We start from the raw sequence: 23702 nt of genomic DNA, 5'->3' as shown, positions 1-23702 counted from the left end.
GAGGATTACACTGTCTGAGAAACTGGATATGGACGGGGAGGACAGGAGAGCATGCAGGGAACAAGAGCATGCCAGTCAGGAAGAGATGCTGCGGATTATGAAGAAGCAATCAGACGTGTTGAGGTCCAAGAAAGGCTGCTGGATGCTAGAGTCCCTCTGCAGCCTATGCTGAACCTGCTGCCATCAGCACCAAGTTCTACATCCTCCTCCCACAACAGTCCTATGAGGCGGGGATGGGGGGGGGGTATTCGGTATCCCTTGCACTCAACACCAGGGGAGGGCACAAGGACCAGAAGGAGCCCATTCCCACACCTTTGATTGTTACTGCAGTGCATCTGTAAGCAAGCTTTCCTTGTTTCTCCCCCCACAGTGTTATCAGCCCTTTTTGCTCCAGGTTATCTTACTTTTCCTAGCTGTCTCTGTGTGTTTGTGTGCATAGTAAAACTTAATGGACTGAGCAGAAAAGGCTCTTTATCCATTCAGCACACAGTGGTTGGTGGGGGTGGAGTTTACAGGGAAGAAAATGCAATGGAGGGGACAGTTTGGTAAAGAACAACACAGGTAAGTGTCACATTACTCTGGCTCATTGCTGAAACTGGTTTTCAAAGCCTCCTGGAGACGCAAAGTCCCTCAGTGTGCTCTTCTTATTGCCCTGGTGTCTGGCTGCTCAAAATTGGCTGCCAGGCAATCTGCCTCAACCCCCCACCCCGGCAGAAACTTCTCTCTCTTTGTTTCACAGATATTATGGAGCACACAGCAGGCAGCAATAACAATGGGGATATTGCTTTCACTGAGGTCTAACCTAGTAAGCAAACAACGCTAGTGATCTTTTAAAGGTCCAAAGGCACATTTCATCACCATTCTACACTTGCTCAGCCTATGGCTGAATCAGTCCTTGTCGCTGTCCAGGCTACCTGTGTACAGCTTCATAAGCCATGGGAGTAAGGGGTAGGCTGGGTCTCCCAGGATCATGATTGGCATTTCAACATCACCAATGGTTATTTTGCAGTCTGGAAAGAAAGTCCCTGATTGCAACTTTCTGAACAGATCTGTGTTCCTAAAGATAGGTGTGTCATGCACCTTTCCCGACTATTCCACGTTGGTGTCGGTGAAACCACCCGTGATCCACCAGCGCTTGCAACACCATTGAGAAGTCCCCCTTTCAGTTTATGTACTCTTTGGCAAGGTGGTCAGGTGCCAAGATAGGGATGTGTGTTCCGTCTATCGCCCCACTGCAGTAAGGGAACCCCATCACGGCAAAACTATCCACTATGTCCTGCACGTTGCCCAGAGTCACTATCCTTCTCAGCAGAAGTCTTTTAATGACCCTGCAAACTTGGATCACAACAGATCCCACTGTAGATTTATCCACTCCAAATTGATGCAACATTGACCGGTAGCAGTCTAGCATTGCAAGCTTCCACACAGCTATCGCCACTCGCTTCTCCACTGTCAGAGCAGCTCTCATTTTAGTATTGCTACACGTCAGGGCTGAGGAAAGCCCTTCACACAGTTTCTGGAAAGTGGCCTTACACATTCAAAAGTTCTGCAGCCACTGCTCATCATCCCACAGCTGCATAACGATGCAGTCCCACCAGTCAGTGCTTGTTTCCTGGGCCCAGAAATGGCGCTCAACCCTGTCAAGGTGATGCGTGACTGTCACCAGCAACTGTGAATTGCTCCGCTCTAGGTCTTCCAGCAGGGCTGGTTGTGTGGCATCACACTACTCCACGTGGCGGCTCTTGTATCGGCTATGTAAATACTGCACGATAAGGCACAAGGTGTTTGTAATGCTCACAACAACAGTGTACAACTGAGCAGGGTCCATGCTTATCGTGCTATGGTGTCCTCGTGGGTAACCCAGGTTTATGAAAAAAGATGTGAAAAATGTTTGGTTTGTTTGCTGCTGATTTCAGGAAGGGAGGGAGGGACGTAAGTGCATCATGGGAGGCTAACGCCATGTTGCCATAACCACCCATGCCAATGTTTTGGTCTCGTAAGGCACTGAAAACCCAACCCAAAATTCCACTTGGCTACTTGCACTGTGGGATAGCTACCCAAAGTGCAGCACTTCGTGCATCAATGCAAGCCCTGCTAGTGAGGATGCACTCCGCTGACACAATGAGCGTAGTGCGGACACACAAGATCAAATTGCTTAAATCGGAGGCTTGATGTCAACTTAATTTTGTAGTGTAGACATGGCCTTAGTCCGACTAAACTTCTGGAAAATCCTAGTAACACTGATAATCTCTCAAAGACACAAAACTAAAAATTACTTCAACAGTGGTGATAAATGGAAGATATTTAAAATGCATTTCTACTCTGAAAAGAAACTGTATAAAAAGGTCATTGTAAAGTTATGTTTCTATATTTTGATGGCTTCCATAGCAAATCTTTTCAATTTAAAAAGTAAAAAGATGTTTTTTCTAACAGTCAGTCCTGCAGATTCAACCTAGAATCTGAGTCAGGCTTAGGTTTTTTGTTTTTGTTTTTTAAATTACTCTTGCATCACACCAGTAATAATGGCTCTGCAAGACAAATTCTGCCCTCAGATGTGGGCAACTCCATTGTCTTCAAATTATATCTGTGCTACTCTACTGAAGACATTCAGAACTGAAGCCAGAATTTGGTTCTGCAATAGGAACTTATTTCTGATGTATTAGCCTAGACAGAGTCCAGTTCACTTGCTCATAACAATGCAGAACCAGTATTGCTAATCTGAGTCAAATGAAGTAAAAACTTACTTTTGTCACTAAAATCAGCTGCTGTGAATGAATACACACAGGTAACCTCTGCTGAGTAAGAAAGTGTTATTTTTACATAATCAGATTTTAGAGTAGAAATGCATTTTAAATCTGAAGGTTGGGTTTTCTACTAATACCCATTATGTCCTTAGTACTGTAAAGATACTACCTCTCTTCCAACTGTATTTAAAACAGGACAGAAAACATTGGGAGGCTTGTGCCATTTTATTATTGCTAATGAAATGCTTTCTGGAATAATTTTGTTTTCCTGTTGAAAGTAGAATTTTATATAGAATACAATTCTATACAAGTTAGCATTTTTATTATATATTCAAGAAACTAAACACAAATGCATTTTCTATTAGTGCTAAATATGGCAAACTTTCTATTCTTTGTATGAAGTTACACAGTAAGAGGCAAGAAACTAGATATATAAAGATAAATATAAAAAAACTTTAGTTCTGCTTCTTTTATTCACATTCCATGTCTTTCACTGAAAGTCAAAATACATGGGAACAGGTATAACTTCATGTTTACCTCAAGCTGTTCATCTTCCAAAAGTTTTATAACCAACCATCTTATGTCATTGACAGCTTCTTCATTGTTGAGGAAGATAAAGAGATTATAAAATACCATAGTCTGGAGGTAGGTCAGTATTGTGTACCTAGCATGCCAAGAACTGCTTCTTGCTGTCTGAAAGCAACAAAGATTAAACAGTTGGAATTAAAAACAAGGGCATGTAGACAATCTATTTGATTTACTCTAAATATTGTCATGTACCATTACTTAAACCTTTTGTGCTGCTGCAGCAAGTTACGCATAAAAGTTGGTTTCCCTCCTTATAGTTAGCTTTGTTTTGTTTATGTTCTTTTAGGCTAAATTTCCAAAGCATCTAAATACTTAATATTTGTAGTACTGGATATATAACTGAGAAACTAAACAGATCACACCTTTTGATTTGTTCATGACCTCAGATACCAGCCTGTTCTAAGTGACCAAAAAGTTTAGTTATGCTCAATTTTGCATTGAAATTGTCTGTATAGTGGACTTTAACTGTGAAAAAAATGCTTGTTACTGACAAAAGATGTAAGCAATGGGTGAAAGTTGAACTAGTACCACCACGTTGCATCCACTACTGACACCCATTTTCAGTAATGGGTAATTTTTCTAGAGTAGATGAAGGTTGAAAGATTAAAGGAAAAAATCCATTTGCTCAATTTTTTTATTTTGTGCATTTGATAGCACTTTGTATACTATCAGTTTCTCCATTTCTCTGTATAGTCTGTTTTCCTTTTCATTTGTGTGGGTCTTTCACAAAGTTACAAATAGGACAGACATACATTTTAACAGAAAAATACCATTGTAAAACCACAAAAAATAGGAGAGGGACCCAAGAGAACATGCTGCTTTCTGAAACTACATTTCAACTTATTTTTGAGATAGTCAACTGGAAATCTGTTCTATGTCTAACGCTGCGAGTCTGCCACAGAGGTCACGGAAGTCACAGATTCTGTAACTTTCCGGGACCTCTGTGACTTCTGTAGCCTTCCAGTGCGCCTGACCGCAAGGATACCCGAGCCGCACTGGGCCCCACAGCAACAGTGGTGGTCCTGGGTTGCCCCACCCCCGCCAGCAGCAGTGTTCCTGGGTGGTCCCCCATCAGCAGTGGCGGCGGGCACCCTAGAATCATAGAATATCAGGGTTGGAAGGGACCTCAGGAGGTCATCTAGTCCAACCCCCTGCTCAAAGCAGGACCAATCCCCAATTAAATCATCCCAGCCAGGGCTTTGTCAAGCCTGACCTTAAAAACTTCTAAGGAAGGAGATTCTACCACCTCCCTAGGTAACGCATTCCAGTGTTTCACCACCCTCCTAGTGAAAATTTTTTTCCTAATATCCAACCTAAACCTCCCCCACTGCAACTTGAGACCATTACTCCTTGTCCTGTCCTCTTCTACCACTGAGAATAGTCTAGAACCATCCTCTCTGGAACCACCTCTCAGGTAGTTGAAAGCAGCTATCAAATCCCCCCTCATTCTTCTCTTCTGAAGACTAAACAATCCCAGTTCCCTCAGCCTCTCCTCATAAGTCATGTGTTCCAGACCCCTAATCATTTTTGTTGCCCTTCGCTGGACTCTCTCCAATTTATCCACATCCTTCTTGTAGTGTGGGGCCCAAAACTGGACACAGTACTCCAGATGAGGCCTCACCAATGTCGAATAGAGGGAGCATTCCCTGGAGCATTCCCCCAGAGCGGCGGCAGGTGGCTTTCCTGGAGTACACCCCCAGAGTGCCCCCAGCACCAGCAGTGTCCCCAGAGCCTCCCAGGACACCCAAGATTTAATCAGGGGTGTATAATACAAGTCATGGACAAGGTCACGGGGCCGTGAATTTTTGTTTGTTGCCAGTGTCCTATCCATGACTTTTACTAAAAATACCCATTACTAAATCTTAACTATAACTACGTCCCTTTCAAAGTGACATTTTTATTTTAAGCCGACTTGTTACTAAACCCTTACTTATTTTTATTCCTTAAAATAAATTTTACATCCCATTTGGGGCAAATATTTGACAAGTAAAAAAAAACTGGAAACAACTGGAAACAGAACTTTTTTGAGATAGTATTTTGTTAGAAACAAAATGGGAAACATTCATAACATTCATGTATTTTTCCCTTACAGGATTTATACTCATAGGAACCTAAATGTAAGTTTAATCCTTTTTCCGCTTAAGATAACTATACTTTCAAACACTGGGTATAATTTTTAGTGAACAAACTAGAAGAAAGGCAATCCTTTCTTTACAAAGAGTTTAATGCTTTATTAGTATGTATTTCTGCTTGGCAATCAATCAATCAATCAATAAATAAAAATTGGAAGCTGATACAAAAGCCATTTTACAAAGTTAATTTAGATTATTGTTCCTGATGACCAAACACTAACATGGAATTTATTACAAAGCAAAAGAAGTCAGCAGTCTCAGTAGTGCTGCCTTTTTGGCTGGTGTACAGCGAATTACTGCAATCAAGAGTTTAACTAAGTACTTAAACATTCATGATTTTGGTGAGATGTATGCCACTTCAATATAGAAATGAACGAATAAAGTAGTTACACTAACAACAGTGTCACTATACAGACTCAAAGAATATAAGCAGCAAACCATTTCAAAAACTGCAGAAGACCTTTGCACATGGAGCACTGGCAGGAAATAAGAAATACTTAGTTTCATAATTGTTAACTCAAGTTACCTTGTATGAATAACAAGCTCAACAGGTTTTAAAGTGATGTGCATTCATTAAAACAATTTAGATCACACTCACTTGTTTTAGCACCTGGAGTACCAAAGGCACTTGTTGAGGATATAGCAATCCCTGAGACAATAATGATAAACACATCTTAGCATCTCTTTTGAGTTCATCATAGCTATTGTCATTTTCTACTGGTGCAATCTACAAAATAAGAACAAAACAGGAAGAGTTAAATATTTGTTGCTAAAGAAAAATCCTGAAAGAAAGAAAAAGAAAAAAAAGAAAAACTTCTTTGCATGAAATTAATGTGTTATCTGAGGGGGGAACTATTTGTTTTAATAACTCAGTAGTAAAGATTAAAACTGGGTCAGTCATCAAGAGGGGTCCTACTTACTTTAGAGGACCATGTGTCTAGGAAAGTTTAAAATTTCTGTATTTTAACATGTAAGATTTATCGACCTATAAATGCTCAACTGGCCTAAATTTGTTAAGTAAGGTAAATGAGTGTTAGGCAAAAGTGTGAAAAAATGTTTTTAACATTCTAAGGAAGGATATAAAGTAGATGGCTGTTTAAACAGAAAGTTTTCCATACCCAATTAAGTTTCTCTTTCATATCCTCTAAGCCAGTCCAGACACTTGGGTATAATTCCACCCTGCCAGTAGATAAGCACACAAGAACTTTTTATCCAGGTCACCCCCTGTATATGAACGGTTTGCTAGCCCACAGAGGGCAGCTGTTGCTGTCTCCAGCAGTAGAGAAGTCCTTTGCGGTTTGATAGAAGAAAGAAGAGGAAAAATGGACCTGAGACTGCAGAACTCTCTCAGTCTGGGTCACCCATGTTTTCCCCTTTTAGGCTGTCTGCTGAGAGGTTCACATGCCCTACTCCAACCTCTGGGAACTAACTCAAACTCCTCAGGTACCAGGCTATTTCCCTCAGAGGCTCTCTCCTTTTGCTTTGTACAAGGTTTGGAATGAAAATAACAGCTGAATTTGACAACTGCTGGTTGCAGTACCATTGGCTAAACAACAGATGCGCTAATAATTCACTTGATTGAGAAAAGATGACAATGTTTTAAAGGTTGTTCTTACATGGGGAGGATATCTTTCACTGAAGATCTCTGATAGAGAAGAAGTTATTCACCTTGTGCAGTAATGATGGTTCTTTGAGATGCGTGTCCTTGTGAGTGCTCCACTGCAGGTGTGTCTGCGTCCCTGTGTTGCTGATCGGAGAACTTTGGTAGCAGCGTCCTGTGACGGTGCACCCCATAATGCTTTATGGAAATATGTTTATGAATGTATATACAACATAACTAGAATATGTTTTATGCTACATATGCCATGTAACATATCTATGTAAAGGTTACCATCTACTGAATATATTCATCCTATTTGTATGCATGTGTCATTGTTGTATTCGAAGGTATGAATATTGGCTGTATGCTTGTTTGATTTTAAATAGCCATAGTAAGGTATTTGGTCAGCTTCTTTAGAAAGGAATTTGCAAGTACAAGAAGCCCAATCAAGAAGCACTTAACGCACAATGGATCTTGGAAGGCTCCAATCCACATAAGAAGTCTACACGAGGATGTTCAAGGTACACCTCTACCCCGATATAACGCTGTCCTTGGGAGCCAGAAAATCTTGCCATGTGTAGTGGGGTTGCTGCCCCACTCCTATACTAGAGGGGGCTCCAGCAGGCCAGAGAGGCTGTGCAGGTGGGCGGCCATTCAGAGAAGGCTTGCTAGGGAGCCAGAGGCTGAGTAAGAGATAGCCAATCAGGGCCAGGCTCAGCCCTATATAAAGGCTACCCAGGAAGGGAGCAGGCAGTCTCTCCCAGGCCTTCAGAGGGTGAAGGGGACTAGCACCAGGGACAGCGCAGTCCGGGGCAGGCGATGGGAGCAGAAGGAACTCCAGCCCGGTATCTGCCAGGCTGCAGGCCCTGAGGGAGGGGCCGGGCCGGTGCAAAGGGGACAAAGGGGAATGACCCAGGGAGAGAGGCAGACAAGGGGAGAGAAGGAGGGCAGGAAGGCTGCTGCCAAAGGGTCCCTGGGTCGGGACCTAGAGTAGAGGGCGGGCCTGGGTCCCCCCCTTCCCCATGGCACATACACCCAGCTGTTGGATGTGGCGATAGTGGACTGCACTGGACCCCTGGCAAAAGGGGTTAGACTTTGGGGTGTGGTTGGCCGCCGTGGCTGGGCAAAGTGAAAGACTGCTGATAATCCCCCCCCCCCCCCCCAGTAAGGGGGTGAACAAGGACTAGGAGGCACTGCTGGAGGGCAGTGTCTTGAAGAGGACGTCACAAGGAAGGAGCAACACGGGTCCAAGAGAGGGTGAGAGACGGACAGGACACCACCAGTGAAGGGCGCTCCACACTGGACTGAGCTAATTCCCTGATGAGTCAGCAGGAAGCCCTGCGGTGGTGAGTCCCAACCCCATCACACCGTGTTATAGGTGAAACCACGTTATATCGAACTTGTGTTGATCCACCGGAGCACACAGCCCCACCTCCCCGGAGCGCTGCTTTACCGCATTATATCCGAATTTGTGTTATATTGGGTCGCGTTATATAGGGGTAGAGGTGTAGCATGTGGACAATGGCTGCTGTCTGTAAAAACGGAGTCATGCATGGACATGTAACTTCCCCATGTGACTCCAAAACTCCATCGTGGAGCTGGACTTTGCATAGACAAGAGGAGGGGGTCTCTACCCACAAGAGAGTCTATTTAAACCCCTGGGAGACCCCTTCATTTTGTCTTCAGCTGGCACAAGAGATAGCTTCTCCACCCCCAAGGATACCTGAAAGAAACTGGAACAAAGGACAGTAACTACAGGGGGTGTGAGTGATTGCTGGATACAGAGTTGAAGGATGTTTCTGTTCAAAATGTTCTGTGTAAATTAATTTTGTTGTGTGTGCAAATAAGGAATGTATGTGTAAAGAAATAAGTGTGAAGGCCATCGCTGAGCCAGATGTACAAGAAAGAAACCAGAAACAAATGCAAGGGCACCAGGAGGCTGCAACACGCTCCTATTGAAATGTCAGAGGAGGGCAAATTAATGACTCTAAAAATAAGACAGGCACCTATCAATGGGGACAAAATAGCTGTGATCAAAACCAGCATGGGATAACTCCCTGAGGAACTTGATGAAAGAACAAGATAAAGAATAAGAAGGACAAGTTAAAAAAAACAAACAAGCACTTGTCAAACAACAGTTGATTACAGCATGATAGTGCAAAAAACTCATTGATCCCAATGAAGGAAAATCACTATATAAACAGGGTGCCTTGCCATGAAACTTAGGGTTCATCCTGCCAAGACTTCCCCGAAGCATCGTGTTGCTACCAATGAAACCTGGCTCCTCCCTACTGCTGATCAACCTAGCTGGTCATTAGGTTGATCTGGACTTTGGACTGGTAACTATAACATCGACTGGCAGGACAGTGTGTGTGTTTGTGTGTGTGGTGTGACTGAATGCATATGCTAATTGTTGTATCTTCAATAAACGCGGCGTATTGCCTTTTCCCCTGAAAAAGATCCCGTGTGCTTCTTATAAGCACAACATTTTTGGTGGAGAATTGCGAAAGGGGGAAGACATGCACTGTGATTGTTGAACATACTGCTAAATATTGTTAAAAGGTATACCATACGTATAAAGTGATCAATCATTCAGGTGTGCACAACCCTGGGCGTAGAAGTGTCGGGCAATAAGGGGAGGATTAGAGCCCTCGCTCCAACCCGTCTGTTGGGGAAAACGATATCGATAAGATATATACAAACTGTCTAGTTATACACACCCCCGGTCGTAGAAGTGCTGGGCCATAAGGGGGAGGGTTAGAGTCCTCGCTCCTACCCATCTGTCGGGGAAAAATTGCATAGATGATATACTCTTGGTCGTAGCAGAATCGAGCCCAAAAGGTAGGGGGCTTAGTGTTTCCCCCTCCTGCTCTGTCAGGCAGAGTTCTTTTTAGTGATTATAGACTTTTGTGTTTTGTAAGTCCCAGCATGAGCGTGGGCGCAGAAAGAGTTATAAAGGTAAAAGAGATTCATAAAGAAATATGTTTAGGCGGTATTTTCTATGTGAGACCCAACTCTGAAGGATATAGGAGTGTGGGCAAATAGTGGTAGCACCTGTGTAGGAAATGTTTAAAAGGAAGCAATCAAAGATGATACTTTGTTCAAGAGATTACTCCTTTTAAATAGATCTTGCTCCATTAAACCAAACTCTGAAGGATAGGAGTCTGGGCAGTGTAGTATATTTTGTGAGTGATATTGTGGTGATTTCGCAATTTTGAAAGAAATGTTTTAGGAAAGGGACCAGGAAGGGTGGGGGCTTGTTGAGGAGCCCACCCTCCTTGCTAAATTGGTAGTGGAACAAAGCCTGTGTCCATAAAAAGGGACAGTTCAACGAGGAAAGCAGAATCGGGCCCAGACAAGCAGGCAGGCAACAAATAAAAAAATTGGAAAACAGGTTGGAAGCCCTGAGGGCATAGTGGCAGAAGTATATATAAAAAAGTAAGTACAGGCATGGGTAATTCAAATCCCTGGAACAATACTTGGAATGGTGAAATCTGAGTTGATGAAGGTTTTTCCCCTGAAAAAGATCCCGTGTGCTTCTTATATGCATAACACACTGCAGGTGACTCCTAAGCAGTACCCCTTTTGGAGGCCTGGGACTTTGGAGTGGCGTCAGTTAGAGATGACAGTACTGTGGAGCCGAAGATGGCATCAGAGGCAGAGTCCCAAGTGATCGCATAGTGTTCTGTAAAAGTGTGGCCTGACGTCCATGTCTCTGCTCTGCAGGTTTCTGAGACAGAGACATCCTTGAAAAAAGCGACAGATGAGGAAATCAATCTTGAGGAACATGTCTGGATCAAGTCGGGGTGTGTGTGTCACATTACAAATTTGGTAGCACTGACTGATGCAATTCGAGACCTGCTTACAGAGTCTTTGGGCTGATACTGCTGAGCTGTTGGATCTTTCCACCACAATGAGGAAAAGTCATGGGGACTTCCTGACGGCCTTTGTAGAATGCTAGAGCTCTCCTAACATCTAAGGTATGTAGTATAGCCTCCCTATTGTCTTGGTGAGGCTTGCGATAGAAGATTATAAGGTGGACTTACTGATTCATGCGAAAAGGGGAGGTTACCTTAGGGATGAATTTTGGATGAGGCCTGAGTGTAATCTTGCCTGGAAAGAATACTGTTTAGGGGGGGATGTGACATCAAAGCTGCTATCTCCCCTATTCTTCTAACTGAGGTAATTGCTATCAGGAAGGCTGTTTTCATTGATAGGTACATCAGCGAACAGGTGGCCATTGGTTCAAAGGGGTGGCCTAGTCAGGCCTTTCAGTACCAGGTTTAGGTCCCACGAGGGGGTAGGAGTCAAGGTTGAGGGAAGAAATTCATTATACCCTAAAGGAACCTTTTAGTGGTTGGGTGTGATAGTACCGAGTACCCCTCTATGGGTTGTTGAAAAGCTGTGACAGCTGCAAGATGGACCCTAATAGAGTTTAGAGACAATACTGACTTTAAGGGTCAGAGAATATTCCAGAATATGTGGGAGAGTTGCTGACATTGGAGAGACTTGTTACGATGTACACCAAATCTGAAACCTGGACTATTTCTGCAGGTAAGTACGTCATGTGGAGGACTTTCTACTGTGTATTAGAACCTCTTGTACTTCCTTTGAGCATCAACTTTCTAGATGCTGGAACCATGCAGGAGCATGCTTTGAGGCAGAGAATCCCAAAGTAGGGATGTAGGGTACACGCTTTATCTTACGAGAGGAGATGTGGAATGGTTGGAAGGGAAACTGGAAGGCACATTGCGAGCTGTGTCAGGTAAGGTACCAGGTCTATCTTGGCCAAGTAGGAGCAATCAGGACCGTGAGCTTAGTCCCTTCGGCAGTAGAGGAAACGGAGGAAAGGTGTAAAGAAGGTCCTTGTCCCAGGGGAGAAGAACATAACTCAGAGAGTGTTGTCTTGAGCAGCAGCATGGCCACTTCTTGTTCTGGTATGCAGCAAACAGGTCTGTGGATTGTGTTCCCCATCATGTGAAAAAGTCATGGAGTACTGACAGGTGCATCTCCCACTTGTGATCGTGCGTGAATTAGCAACTGGGGTCATCTGCTATTGAGGTCTGCATGCCCAGGAAGGAAGCCGTGGACAAGGTGATGTTGTGAGAGATGCACCAGTTCCATAATTTCATTGCTTCTGTGCATAAGGAGGGCAACCTGGCCCCTCCCTGGCAAATGTAGTATCTGCAGGCTATGTTGTCTGTTAGGGTATTTGTATGTGATCCTGCTATCAGCGGGAAGAAATGGGTGCAGGCATTCCTGACCGCTCTCAGGTCAAGGAGATTGATGTGTAGAGATATCTCCAGAGGTAAGCATTTGCTGAGTGATGTATCGGTTGTAAGCAGTGATGATGGCGTCCTCTGTGAGAAGGGAATCTCTTTGTATACATTGGCTAGGTTCTTTCACCAGTCCAAGGAGCTTTTGATCATGGTAGGTAGTGACAGGGGTTTGTCCACACTGTCTTTGTTCGGCCTGTAAACTGAACTGAACCATAGTTGGAGGCATTGCATGTGGAGTTTGGTGTGCAGTATCACAGCTGTGCCCGCTGCCATATGCCCCAACAGTTGGAGGCAGAGTCTGGTTGGTACTTGAGGACTGCATTGATCCGTGTCTATGAGTGAGACCAGGGATAGGAACCTGTGTTGAAGTAGGAAGATTTGGCCTGCAGAGCATCCAGGTCGACCGCCATGAATTCCAGGTGTTGCATTGGCGTGAGGGTCAACTTCTGGGTGTTGATCTGAAAGCCCAGTTCTGTGAACAAATGTATAATGGTGTTGATGGTTCAATGAGCCTCCTAGAGCGATCAGGCTCTGAGGAGACAATCGTCCAGGTAAGGATAGATCATTATCCTTTGTGAATGTACATGAGTGGCTACCACTGAGAGAACTTCGGAAAATAGGGACCAATGAGAGTCTGAAGGGGAGGACTCTGTATTAGTAATGGTGTGTCCCAGAGTGAATCTGAAAAATTGTCTGTGAGCTGATAGTACTGAAATATGAAAGTAGACGCTCTGTAGGTCAAGACCTGAAAACCAGTCTCCCTGTTCCAGAGATGGAATGATCATCGATAAGGTGACCGTCTTGAACGTCTGAGCTTTGACAAACTTGTTGTGAGCTCTGAGATCCAGTATGGGTCTCCAACCTCCCTCCCTTTTGGGTATTAGGAAGTAAAAAGAATAGAACCCCTTGCCTTGTAGATGTTGAGGAACTGGTTCTGTAGCTCCTAACTGGAGGAGTCATTCTATCTCCAGTTGTAGCAGACTCTCATAAGAAGGGTCCCTGAAGAGTGACAGGGAAGAGTGTTGTGGAGGGGGTAGAGAGGTGAAGTGGATGGAGTACCTGGATCAGATGATTTCTAAGACCCATCTGTTCGACATTATGCATTCCCAGGCACTGTGGAACCCTGCCAAATGGTGGCCAAATAGGTGCATGGTCATAGACAGTACTGGGGAGTAGTCTTATGGTGCCTCGACCTGCCCCTCAAAAAAGTAGTGCTGAGAGGCAGGGGCTGGGTTGAAGATTGTGGACCAGATGCCTTATGTTTTGGGAATTTTCCCTTTTTCCTTTGTGGCTCATAATGGTGCTGTGATGGGAATTGAGATGAATAATCTATGTGTTGGGATTGGGGGCTAAAAGATCTCTTTTGTCCCCGAGTGTAGATTCCCAGCAACCGGAGGGTGGCCCTGGAATCCTTCAAGGTGTGGAGGGAGGTGTCAAGTCTTCTCAGCAAAGAGCTGGGCTACTGGCAGAGAGAACGCTTTTGTTGGATATGGCCCTCGCCAAGGCAACAGATGCACGGGGAGTGCTTGTCCACAACCGGGACCGCCTCACTGTAAGTGCAGCACTTCTTTAAGCCCAGAGAGCCTTGTCCAGGGGGGTCTCCCCCACAGTGGGTTGACAGAAGAACAAAGTCCATTCTTCTTCTTTTAGGCAATGGCCAAATAAACAGTAGAAGGAGGAAAAGAAACAAAAGAGGCTTCTAAGGAAGCTAAAAATTAGCAATTGTAAAAGAATAAACAATCCACAATGGACAGCTAAAGCTCCATCTCTAGCTGGGGCAGTTGAGAAGGAAAGCAGGACTGTTAGGGCTTGTCTACACTGGCAAGTTTTGTTGCCAAAAACTGCCTTTTGGAGACAAAACAGCAAGAGCGTACACACTACAATGGGACTTTTGTCGCGAAAAACGCCCAGTATTCCACAATGCCTGCCCTGATTGCTCTGCTCAGTGTTTTGATCTCTGCTGCCCTGCAGGCATGCGCTCCTCCCCCTTCAAAGCTCCAGGAAGTATCTGTGTGCTGCTCCGTTTGGGGAACAAACAAAGAGAAAATAATTGGAATGCTCCTGTTCTGTCCTGCACTAGGAACACAGCAGCAGGCAGACTGCTGCTGCAGGGGGTGGGGATTCCTCGACATGGAGAGCTCACAGAGCTGCTCATGATGCTGCTCTTGGCAGCTGAGGGGGCTGTGGGAGAACTCACAGAGAATCCCAAGATGCGCAGCGATCAGCTCTTCCTTCCCACAACACTGCACTGTGGGATATATACCCATGGTGAACTGCTCACCCTGTTGATGATTGGTGTCCCCAATGTGGGCATGATCTATCGACAGAAGGAGCAAGTGTGAACACCCTTTGGTGATTTTTGTTTTGTCGACTTTTGGGTGTCGACATAAGTTTTGAAAGGTTTCAGAGTAGCAGCCGTGTTAGTCTGTATTCGCAAAAAGAAAAGGAGTACGTGTGGCACATTAGAGACTAACCAATTTATCTGAGCATAAGCTTTCATGAGCTACACCTCACTTCATCAGATGCATCTGATGAAGGGAGCTGTAGCTCACGAGAGCTTATGCTCAGATAAATTGGTTAGTCTCTAAGGTGCCAAAAGTACTCCTTTTCTTTTTGACATAAGTTTTGTAAACAAAACTTTGTAGCGTAGACAAGCCCTTAGCCCCTGAGCGCTGGCTAGCCTCGTGGTGCAGTACAAGGTGAGACAGCGCATGTGCTGGCCCAACGGACACAGCTTCCAAAGTTCTCCGATCAGCAGTCTAGGGACGTAGACACAACTACAGTGGAGAACCCATAGGACATTACTCAAAGAAGAATTCCAGGTCTACCACTGAGTTAGAAGAAAAGTTAAACTGGAAATATTAGCAATATATTTTTGTATCAGTAACCCTTTTGTGTGTTTTGGGGACATACGTTATTTTTAGATAACTAGCTGATCTGACGTTTTATTAAAGTAAGAATGACTCTTCCCACAAAGGTAACCTGTACTTTAAACTGAAATGGATGCTATTCTGCCTTGCTAAGTTCTTATGATGGGCCGATATAGAACACAAGGGATCCTGAACTCCCAGCTGATTAAATGAAAAGTGAGCGAGAGTATGTTGTTTTAAAAAAGGTACAAACTGACAAAACTGGTAACCAAGGATTAAAGTAACGAAGTTTGCCTAAGCAAAGTTTTGATTTTTTCCATTGCCATAGAACAACAGTAGTCTTTCATCATAATGTAAATTGACAGGATTTTTTAAAAAGACTTTGTCTAATTTACATTCAGTATGCAGGAATTAATGATGAATCCCTTGTGAATTCTAAATTGAATGAAATTTGCTGTTCTTTTTCATGGCCTTAACAGTTGTGAAAAAGCCTGCTTTGTTGCTGTCTATTAATTGAATTTGATCTTAATATAACTATAGGGGCTGTTTCCACCACTGGAGAGAAAAAAAAGTGAAGATGGTGATATTCCAAGTCTAAAGGTACTCGTGTCTATTCACAGTGACTTGGGTTAGGGTGGACAGTATAATCTAGAGAAAGCCTGCTAAGAATAATAGGTTCCTTATATCAGTCATATTTTAGGCCAAAAGGCCAACTGCCGTGAAAAGCAAGCTGTCCCATTCTATGCAGTAGTGGTGAGATGAGCTGTCTCAACTTATGAATGGTAGAAGGACTACAGGAGCCTACCAAGACCTACAGAGTAACTCCACCTTTGAAAATGTAAGGGTCTCACACCTGCTAACACTATGGTGTTGGAGTAACTGCAGAAGAAAACAGTTTAAGTGACTACACTCTGTAATCTTCTAGAAAACTGCAGCTAAACAGCACTGCATAAAAAGAGTTTCTGAAGTATGAAACCGAATAGTGGTCTGCTGGACACTACTCTACTTCCCTTACCAAGTGTGACCGTTAAGACTCCGCATTCAGAAACTCTGGCCAAGTTCTGCCTGTCCATTGTAAGAGCATACACCTGAAAAATATCTGGATCTCTCTGCACCCTTTCATCATTTTGAAACAGCTCAGGATTCCTCCATAAGATCAATCATATATTTCTATGTGCAAGAATGAGAGGGCGTATTAGAAAAAGGCTAGACCAATGGTTCCAGCTTCTATAAGTACACTATCAATTTCACACATAAGCAAAGGAGGATGTTGGGGCAGAATTTGGCTAGCCATATATATGCACAGTTTTCTATTTAAAAAAAAATTTTTTTAAAATCAATCATAACATTGCTTTTTATTCATTTATTTTTATAACTTGTTTTTAAACCAAATGTGACTAAAAGCTCAGTAATTAAAATGGGTACCTTGAAAAACAAAGGTAAGAGTTGGAGTTGTTCTGTGACAGCTGTGGAGAAGGACCGACCTGCACTTGCCATCAACCACTTCAGGACTGTTTATAAAAAGACAGAAATACTTACTGAATAACAAGATCAACAAGCAAAATGACAAATGTATAGGCCAAATTCACTACTGTCATATCTCACCAGATTTCTACTAATGTTAGTGGAGTTGCATCAACAGTAAGTTTGGCCCTGTGTTCTTATGTTAGAGCCCATGAGTTTTCATTAGAATAATTATTACTCAAGCCATAGTCATGTAATTTGGAATAAGTTATACATTAACACAGTCCAACCTACAAGAGGTACAGACACCTCTTTAGTATAAAGCTAATGTAACAGGCAAAATTGCACATTGTAAGTATGCCACTTGCAGTACTCAATCATAATTCTGTGCAGCCAAACATATTGTCTGTTTTTACAAGTTAAATTCAGCAACTCACTGGTTTTCAAGAGTTTAATGCCCTGAGTTCGCTCATCTTGTTCACCAACTCCATTCTCTTCCATAACATGGTTCTGAATTTCTTCATCCACTTCCATAAGAGGTTTGAGCTTTTCAAGTATTCGCGTAGTGAACTCATGGACATGAGGGGACTTTGTTGGAGCAGTATTTGGCAAGGAAACATCTATCATGAATATGTAGGTCAAAACACTAAAAATAAATAACGCAAGTTTATACATTAACATGAAGAAACCAGTTAAATGTGTTCAGTGGCTATTTGCTGCATTTTACTAGTTGAAATTTAATACTTTTCTGAAATTTAAAATTTCTTCCTGTAGACCACATAAAATAAATAAAACCAAATGCTATCTGAAACAGAATGCAACATCATTGTGATTCAGATCTTTACCTCAATTTGAGGCATTACACCATAAGAGTACAATGCACCAAGACAAATAACCTCAGTTCACTGAGTTGCTTCACTATATATACACACACATCTAAACCTCAGTGAGAACATGAGGAAAACAATTAATTGAGGGCTTAAGAACTGTTTTCACCTAATGAGAAAGTGAAAGACTCAAGGGGGGAAAATGCTATGGCTTTTATTTTTAATGAGTTCACATTTTTCATCTTTGACAATGTCTATCTATTGCATTCGGAATCTTATTTGGCATGTAGGTAACTTGATATCCTGTAGTAGAATTATTTTTCTTATTTCTGACAAACATGCTATTTTGTATACTGTACATGAAAAGATATGCTGTTTACTTATAACTCTTTCCTGAAGGTTGCAAACTGTAGACACACAAAATGAATCATACAATAATAAATGGTTAAAAGCAACTGGGCATATTTAGTCTTGAGAAACAAAGACTGAGGGGAAACCTGATAATCTTCAAATATATTAAGGGCTTTTCTAAAAAGGATGGTGATCAATTGTTCTCCATGGCTGTTGAAGGTAGGACAAGAAATAATCACCATAATCTGCAGCACAGGAGATTTAAGTAGATATTAGGAAAAACCTTTTAATCATAAGGATAGTTAAGCACTGGAATAAGCTTCCAAGGGAGGATGTAGAATCCCTATGATTGGAGGTTTCTAAGGACAGGTTAGTCAAAAACCTGTCATGTATAGTCTAGGACTGTGTATTTGGTCCTGTTTCACCATGTAGGGCTGGACTAGATGACCTCTGAAGGTACCTTCCAGCCCTACATCGCTATGATTCCAGATTATTCTCTGACTATAAATATTTCTAGAAAAAACCACTCTAGCACATCTGAGACCCTAATTATTCATTAGTTATAGGTTCTAACTTGTTACAATTTGATAGACTTTCAATGGCACTTAGGAGCTTAGGTGGTTTTGAAAATTTCACCTTGGTCTGGCAGGGGTTGGGTACAGTTCATTTGTTTCTAGAGCTTTAGAGCTCTCCCAGTGTGAAAATGAGAGGTCACGTGAAACAACAGGATGAGAATCAAGACATCACCCTATGTTTACAAAAAGTGCCTGTTAAATAGCAATTTATGGGTACATTATTTTTTGGAAAATATTATAAATAAAATATTTCTATTCTGGTACTACATGTATATGTTCACTTACCTAGGAAGACAATCATCCAAAGAAAATAAATAATACTTGAGTATTCAATGGACATGAACAGAACAAAGAAAATTCTTCAGAAGAGAACACTAACCTTCCTATTCTTTCTCTGACATTTTTGTAAACCTGGGTGAGTTTAGGTTCCAAGTACTTTAGTAACCTGTGCAACAGCTCTGGTACTCTCCATTCTTGCTGTGCAAGGCCACCCTGCAATACGTAGAGTCGGCTAGAAATTGGAACATGAAGGCTTTAGTTAGCTTTGCTGTATTGACAACTGCAACTTATTTTTTCCAAGTCTTGTTTTTAATGATTTACATATATCCATGAACTACAGATACACAAGAGTATAAAAGCTTTTCAATCACAAAATGAGAGTAACTATTACAGTATTGCTGTTATGTCAGTACCATAGTTCCACAATAGTTATGGTTCTCAAACTTACTTAATCGGGCCCCCCTTCTTTGTGTCTGTAGTCATTTACACCCCTCCCCACCCCCACTACATATACTGCTACCCAACTCTGAAGGCAGAGTGGAGAGCAGCAGCTGCTGGTCAGATGCCCAGCTCTGAAGGCAGCTTCACGCCAACAGCAGCACAGAAGTAAGGACAGCAATGTGAAAAGTGATACTGACACATATCACTTTTCACAGCAGATTGAGAAGTAAGGGTGCAGCAGTGCAGAAGTAAGGGAGGAAATGTGAAAAGTGACATGTGTCAGTATCACTGTTTATAGCAAAATAAGCGTCCCATTGCCACCCTTCTGTGCTGCTACTGCCGCTCCAGGGCTGACCTCTTTATCCCCGCCTCCTAGGTGTGCGCGGCCCTTCTGCATGAGTCCCAGCCACCACGGGCTGACAGCCAGAGCTCAAAAGAGCACAAAGCTAGCACCTCCCTTGACACATTCAGGAGGTACGCCCCATACTTTGAGAACCGCTGTCCTAACTGAATCCAATTAATCATAGTGATGTGCTTTAAGCAATGTTTTTCCCCTCTGGGCCCTACTCTACCCCTGGCGAACTAAGGATAGGAGGGGGAAGGGCATGAAAAAGGAACTACAACTAAGACAGGTTCTTGTGTGGGATGTGCAGGTACATGATTAGACTCTTGGCTCTTCCACCTTGCAGTGGCCAGTCACAATATACTCTGAGTGAACTTTATCCACATCTTTTACATTTGTTCATGCTTTACCCATCAACTGTAAAGCAGTCTGAAGGTAACATTTTACCATGCATCTACAAATGATCCTCCTTCACCACTCAAAGGAGACTCCAACAACAGCTCAAATAACCAGTGCAGTTTCCGAGGATCTCTGCTCTCCTGATAAAGAAAGTTATAAATCAGTAACTGGAAAACAGAGGAATTTGGTGATTCTACTTTAAGCCATGTAAAAAGAAAGACAATTAAATATTTGCATTAAATGTTCTTGAGGTTCCTATGTATGCATTATTACATAAATGAAGACAGTGTTTTGCTTTTCTCAAAATTAGGGTCCAGTAAAAAAAAAAAAAAAATCAGGATCATACAGAAATGCGGCATTCTAATCATGGATAGTAGTGCAAGAGATTTATTACCAATTACTTAGTAAAGTACAGTGATTTAAAAACAGTGTTATTTTTATTTCTATGGCATTTTAAAGGATGTAATCTAGTTATGAAAAACTATTAACATTTAGTGCAGAGAAATCTTACTGGATACAAGGCCTGGTCTACACTAGAAAAAAAAATGGTTACCTAAATTTTCGTAGCTGTTGTTCTTCGAGATGTGTTGCTCATGTCCTTTCCATTCTAGGTATGTACGTGCTCATCACACGCACAGTCATTGGTGATTTTTGCCTTAGCAGTATCCGTAGGATCAGCTGTATCGCCCTCTTCAGCGCTGCTCTCATGCGTTGGTATATTAGTGCTGACCCTAAGCCCTCTCAGTTCCTTCTTGCTGGCAACTCAGGTAGGAGGGTGGATAATGAAACGGACATGAGCAATACATCTTGAAGAACGAAAAGGTAGGTAACAGTTTTTTATTTTTCAAGTGCTTGCTCATGTCACTTCCATTCTAGGTGACTCACAAGCAGTATCCTCGGAGGTCAGGCTTGGAGTTCACAGTCTAGCGGCTTGCAGTACTGCTCAACTGAAGCCAGCATCACTCCAGGCCTGCTGGGTAAGTGCATAACGGGACATGAACGTGTGGACAGACAACCAGCTGGCCGCCCTACAGCTGTTCTGGATAGACACTTGGGCTAGGAAAGTTGCCGAGGAGGCTTGTGCCCTGGTTGAATAGGTAGTTATGGTGGCACCCCTACCTGATCAGAACAGCAGTGAATGCAGGCAGTGATACAAGCAGAAATTCTTTGAGTGGACACTGGATGACCTTTCATCCTGTCAGCCACCATGATGAACAATTGGGTTGACTTGCAGAATGGCTTGGTCCTTTCAGTGTAGAAGGCTAACACCCTCCTGACATCTCAGGAATGAATCTATGCTCCTCCTCCGACTTATGCGACTTTGGAAAAAAGACAGGTAAGTAAAAGTCCTGGCCCGTATGCAACTGTGAGACCACCTGGGGCAGGAAAGCTGGGTGTGGCTGCAGCTGGACCTTGTCTTTGTAGAAGACCGTATAGGGTGGTTCCGAGGTAAGCGCCCTAATCTCGGAGAACCGGTGGGTGGACGTTATTGCAACTAGGAATGTAACCTTCCAGGACCAGAGAAGGAGAGAGCAGAAAGCCAGAGGCTTGAAGGGGTTAAGCCTGAAGATATTATGTCGAGCACCCAATGGTCCGAGGTGAGCCGTGACCAGCCTGACCAGAAGGGGTGCAGGAGGTTGAGAAAAGAGCCAGGAGGTGGATTCTGGGGAGTGACTGGGGCGCCGTCCTTGGGTGCATCCTCAAAACACCTGCTTCTGGCTTCCTTGGCCTCTAGAAGAACTAGGCGGAATGGGAAGACGATGGATGACACCACTGAAATCCTTTGTCCCTGTCCTTCCTGGAGGAGCTGGACTGGGGGACACCACAGAACCTCGACGGAGGTGGAGGGGGACGGAAAGGCTTTCTAGCCTTCTAAGGGGTCTGAAGGCCCAAGAAACGGCGGGTGGCATGTGAGTCTAAGGCTGTGGAGCTGTTAGTCAGTCAGCTCCCTCAAATGGAAGGTCCTGAAGGGTACTCTGCAACTCCTGGGACAGCCCAGAGGACTGTAACCACCAGCTGAGCCTCATGACCACTGCAGAAGTGACTACCTGGCCGCCGAGTCTGTAGCGTCCCAGGCCATCTGGAGGGTGCCTCTCGCCACTGCTTTGCCCTCGTCCACCAAGGCAGTGAACTCCTGGGCTCGGTCATGTGGGAGGCCCTCCTTAAACTTGCCGATGGAGTCCCACAGGTTGAAGTTGTACCTGCCTAGCGGGCCTGATGGTTAGATACCCAAAATTGCAGGCCGGCTGTCGAATACATTTTCTTGCCAAACAAGTCCAGCCTCTTGGTGTCTTTACTTTCCAGTGTGCCATTCACCTGTCCCTTTTGTTGTCAGCAGACACGACCAGGGATCCCCCTGGAGAGTGGGTGACAGGTACTCAACCCCCTTTGTGGGGACGTAATACTTCTCTTCCACCTTCTTGGAGGTAGGTGGAACGGAAGAGGGGGTCTGCTACATACACTTGGCAATTTTAAGGACCCCTGGGTGGACGGGCAATGTGACCAGGGACAGGGTAGAGGAGAGTATAACATTAAAGAGGTCGTCAGACTCCTCTGCTAGCTCCTGGACCTCCAAGTTCAGGTTGGCAGCCACTATTTTAAGCAGGGCCTGGTGCTCCTTGAAGTTGTTGGGGGGACTGCTCATTTGTGAGGAGCCCGCCACTGTTTCGTCCAGAGACAATGAAGATGACTGCATAGCAGGGGGAGGTGCAGCTTCCCCTTGCTCATCTGGGGATGGCTCCTTGGGTGTCAGTACCTGCTATGTTGCCCTCGTGTTAGATTTGGCACCGTGCTCTGACTTGGGTGCTGGCTGTGCCAGGTGCAGCTTGTCCGATTAGGCCTGGGAGTAACAGTGGGAGTACGGGACTGGCATAACAGGTACACCTCAGAAGTTCCAGTACTACCACTGAGAGGGGCCTTGCCCCATCTCCACGCCACAGGAGCCATGCCAGTCTCGTGGGCCGGTGGCAATTCGCCTTTTATAGGCGAGGGGCTGAACACCCCTTCAGGCTCAGACCATTGCCCTTCTGGTGACTAGGGCAGAGCTGTAGATGCCTGAGTCTGCTGACTGACCCTTGCTGGCGACTGTAAGGAGAAGGCAAGGACCGGTGCCTGCCCGAAGAGCAGTACTGGGAAGCTGGAGACCGGTTCCGTGACCAGGAACGATCCCACACTGGGGGAATCACCACCTGGGAGATCGCCTAGGCAATGGTGATCTGCACCGTGGCGAACTCTGGTGGGAGACCTGAAGGGTACCAGGGGTACTGAGATCAGTGTCGCGACTCAGGTGTCCTGTGCCTTGCAGGCGGAGACCTCGGCATCAGGGACCTGTGTCTTCTAACTGGGGACTGAGGCTGCGGTGCTAGGGCCACAGTGATGGGGACAGACGCCTATAGTCCGGGGATTGGGGATGCTCCACTGCTTTAGGGAGCAGTCCCATAACCGGCTTGCCCATAGATGCCGGGGCCTTGGCCAGATCCATCATCTTGGTTGGTATCTGCGGTGCCGGTTGGCCTACTTGCTCTTTGGCCGCCGGGTCCACTTCGGGCAAAGATGTCTCTATTAGGGGCTGGGACCTCTTACTGCTCCCAGGAGTCAGAATCATAGAATCGTAGAATATCAGGGTTGGAAGGGACCTCAGGAGGTCATCTTGTCTAACCCCCTGCTCAAAGCAGGACCAATCCCCAACTAAATCATCCCAGCCAGGGCTTTGTCAAGCCTGACCTTAAAAACCTCAAAGGAAGGAGATTCCACCACCTCCCTAGGTAACGCATTCCAGTGCTTCACCACCGTCAGAGTGAAAAAGATTTT

At 44.2% G+C, this 23702-nt stretch overlaps 1 protein-coding gene across 1 annotated transcript in view; it reads right to left on the bottom strand.

Moving 5' to 3' along the window:
- PSME4 (proteasome activator subunit 4) overlaps positions 1-23702 on the bottom strand; it is a 216783-nt gene that overhangs the window by 24712 nt on the left and 168369 nt on the right. The window contains exons 39-44 of the mRNA XM_074949403.1: positions 19941-20032; positions 18810-18941; positions 17115-17323; positions 16639-16724; positions 6063-6191; positions 3282-3437 (exon numbers count right to left, since the gene is read on the bottom strand). Of these exons, the coding sequence (XP_074805504.1) occupies positions 3282-3437; positions 6063-6191; positions 16639-16724; positions 17115-17323; positions 18810-18941; positions 19941-20032 (804 nt within the window). The remainder of the gene's footprint in view (positions 1-3281; positions 3438-6062; positions 6192-16638; positions 16725-17114; positions 17324-18809; positions 18942-19940; positions 20033-23702) is intronic.

The sequence above is a fragment of the Natator depressus genome, chromosome 3, assembly GCF_965152275.1.
Source record: "Natator depressus isolate rNatDep1 chromosome 3, rNatDep2.hap1, whole genome shotgun sequence".
Taxonomy (NCBI): Eukaryota; Metazoa; Chordata; order Testudines; family Cheloniidae; genus Natator; species Natator depressus.
This window is presented reverse-complemented; position numbering and strand designations above follow the sequence as displayed.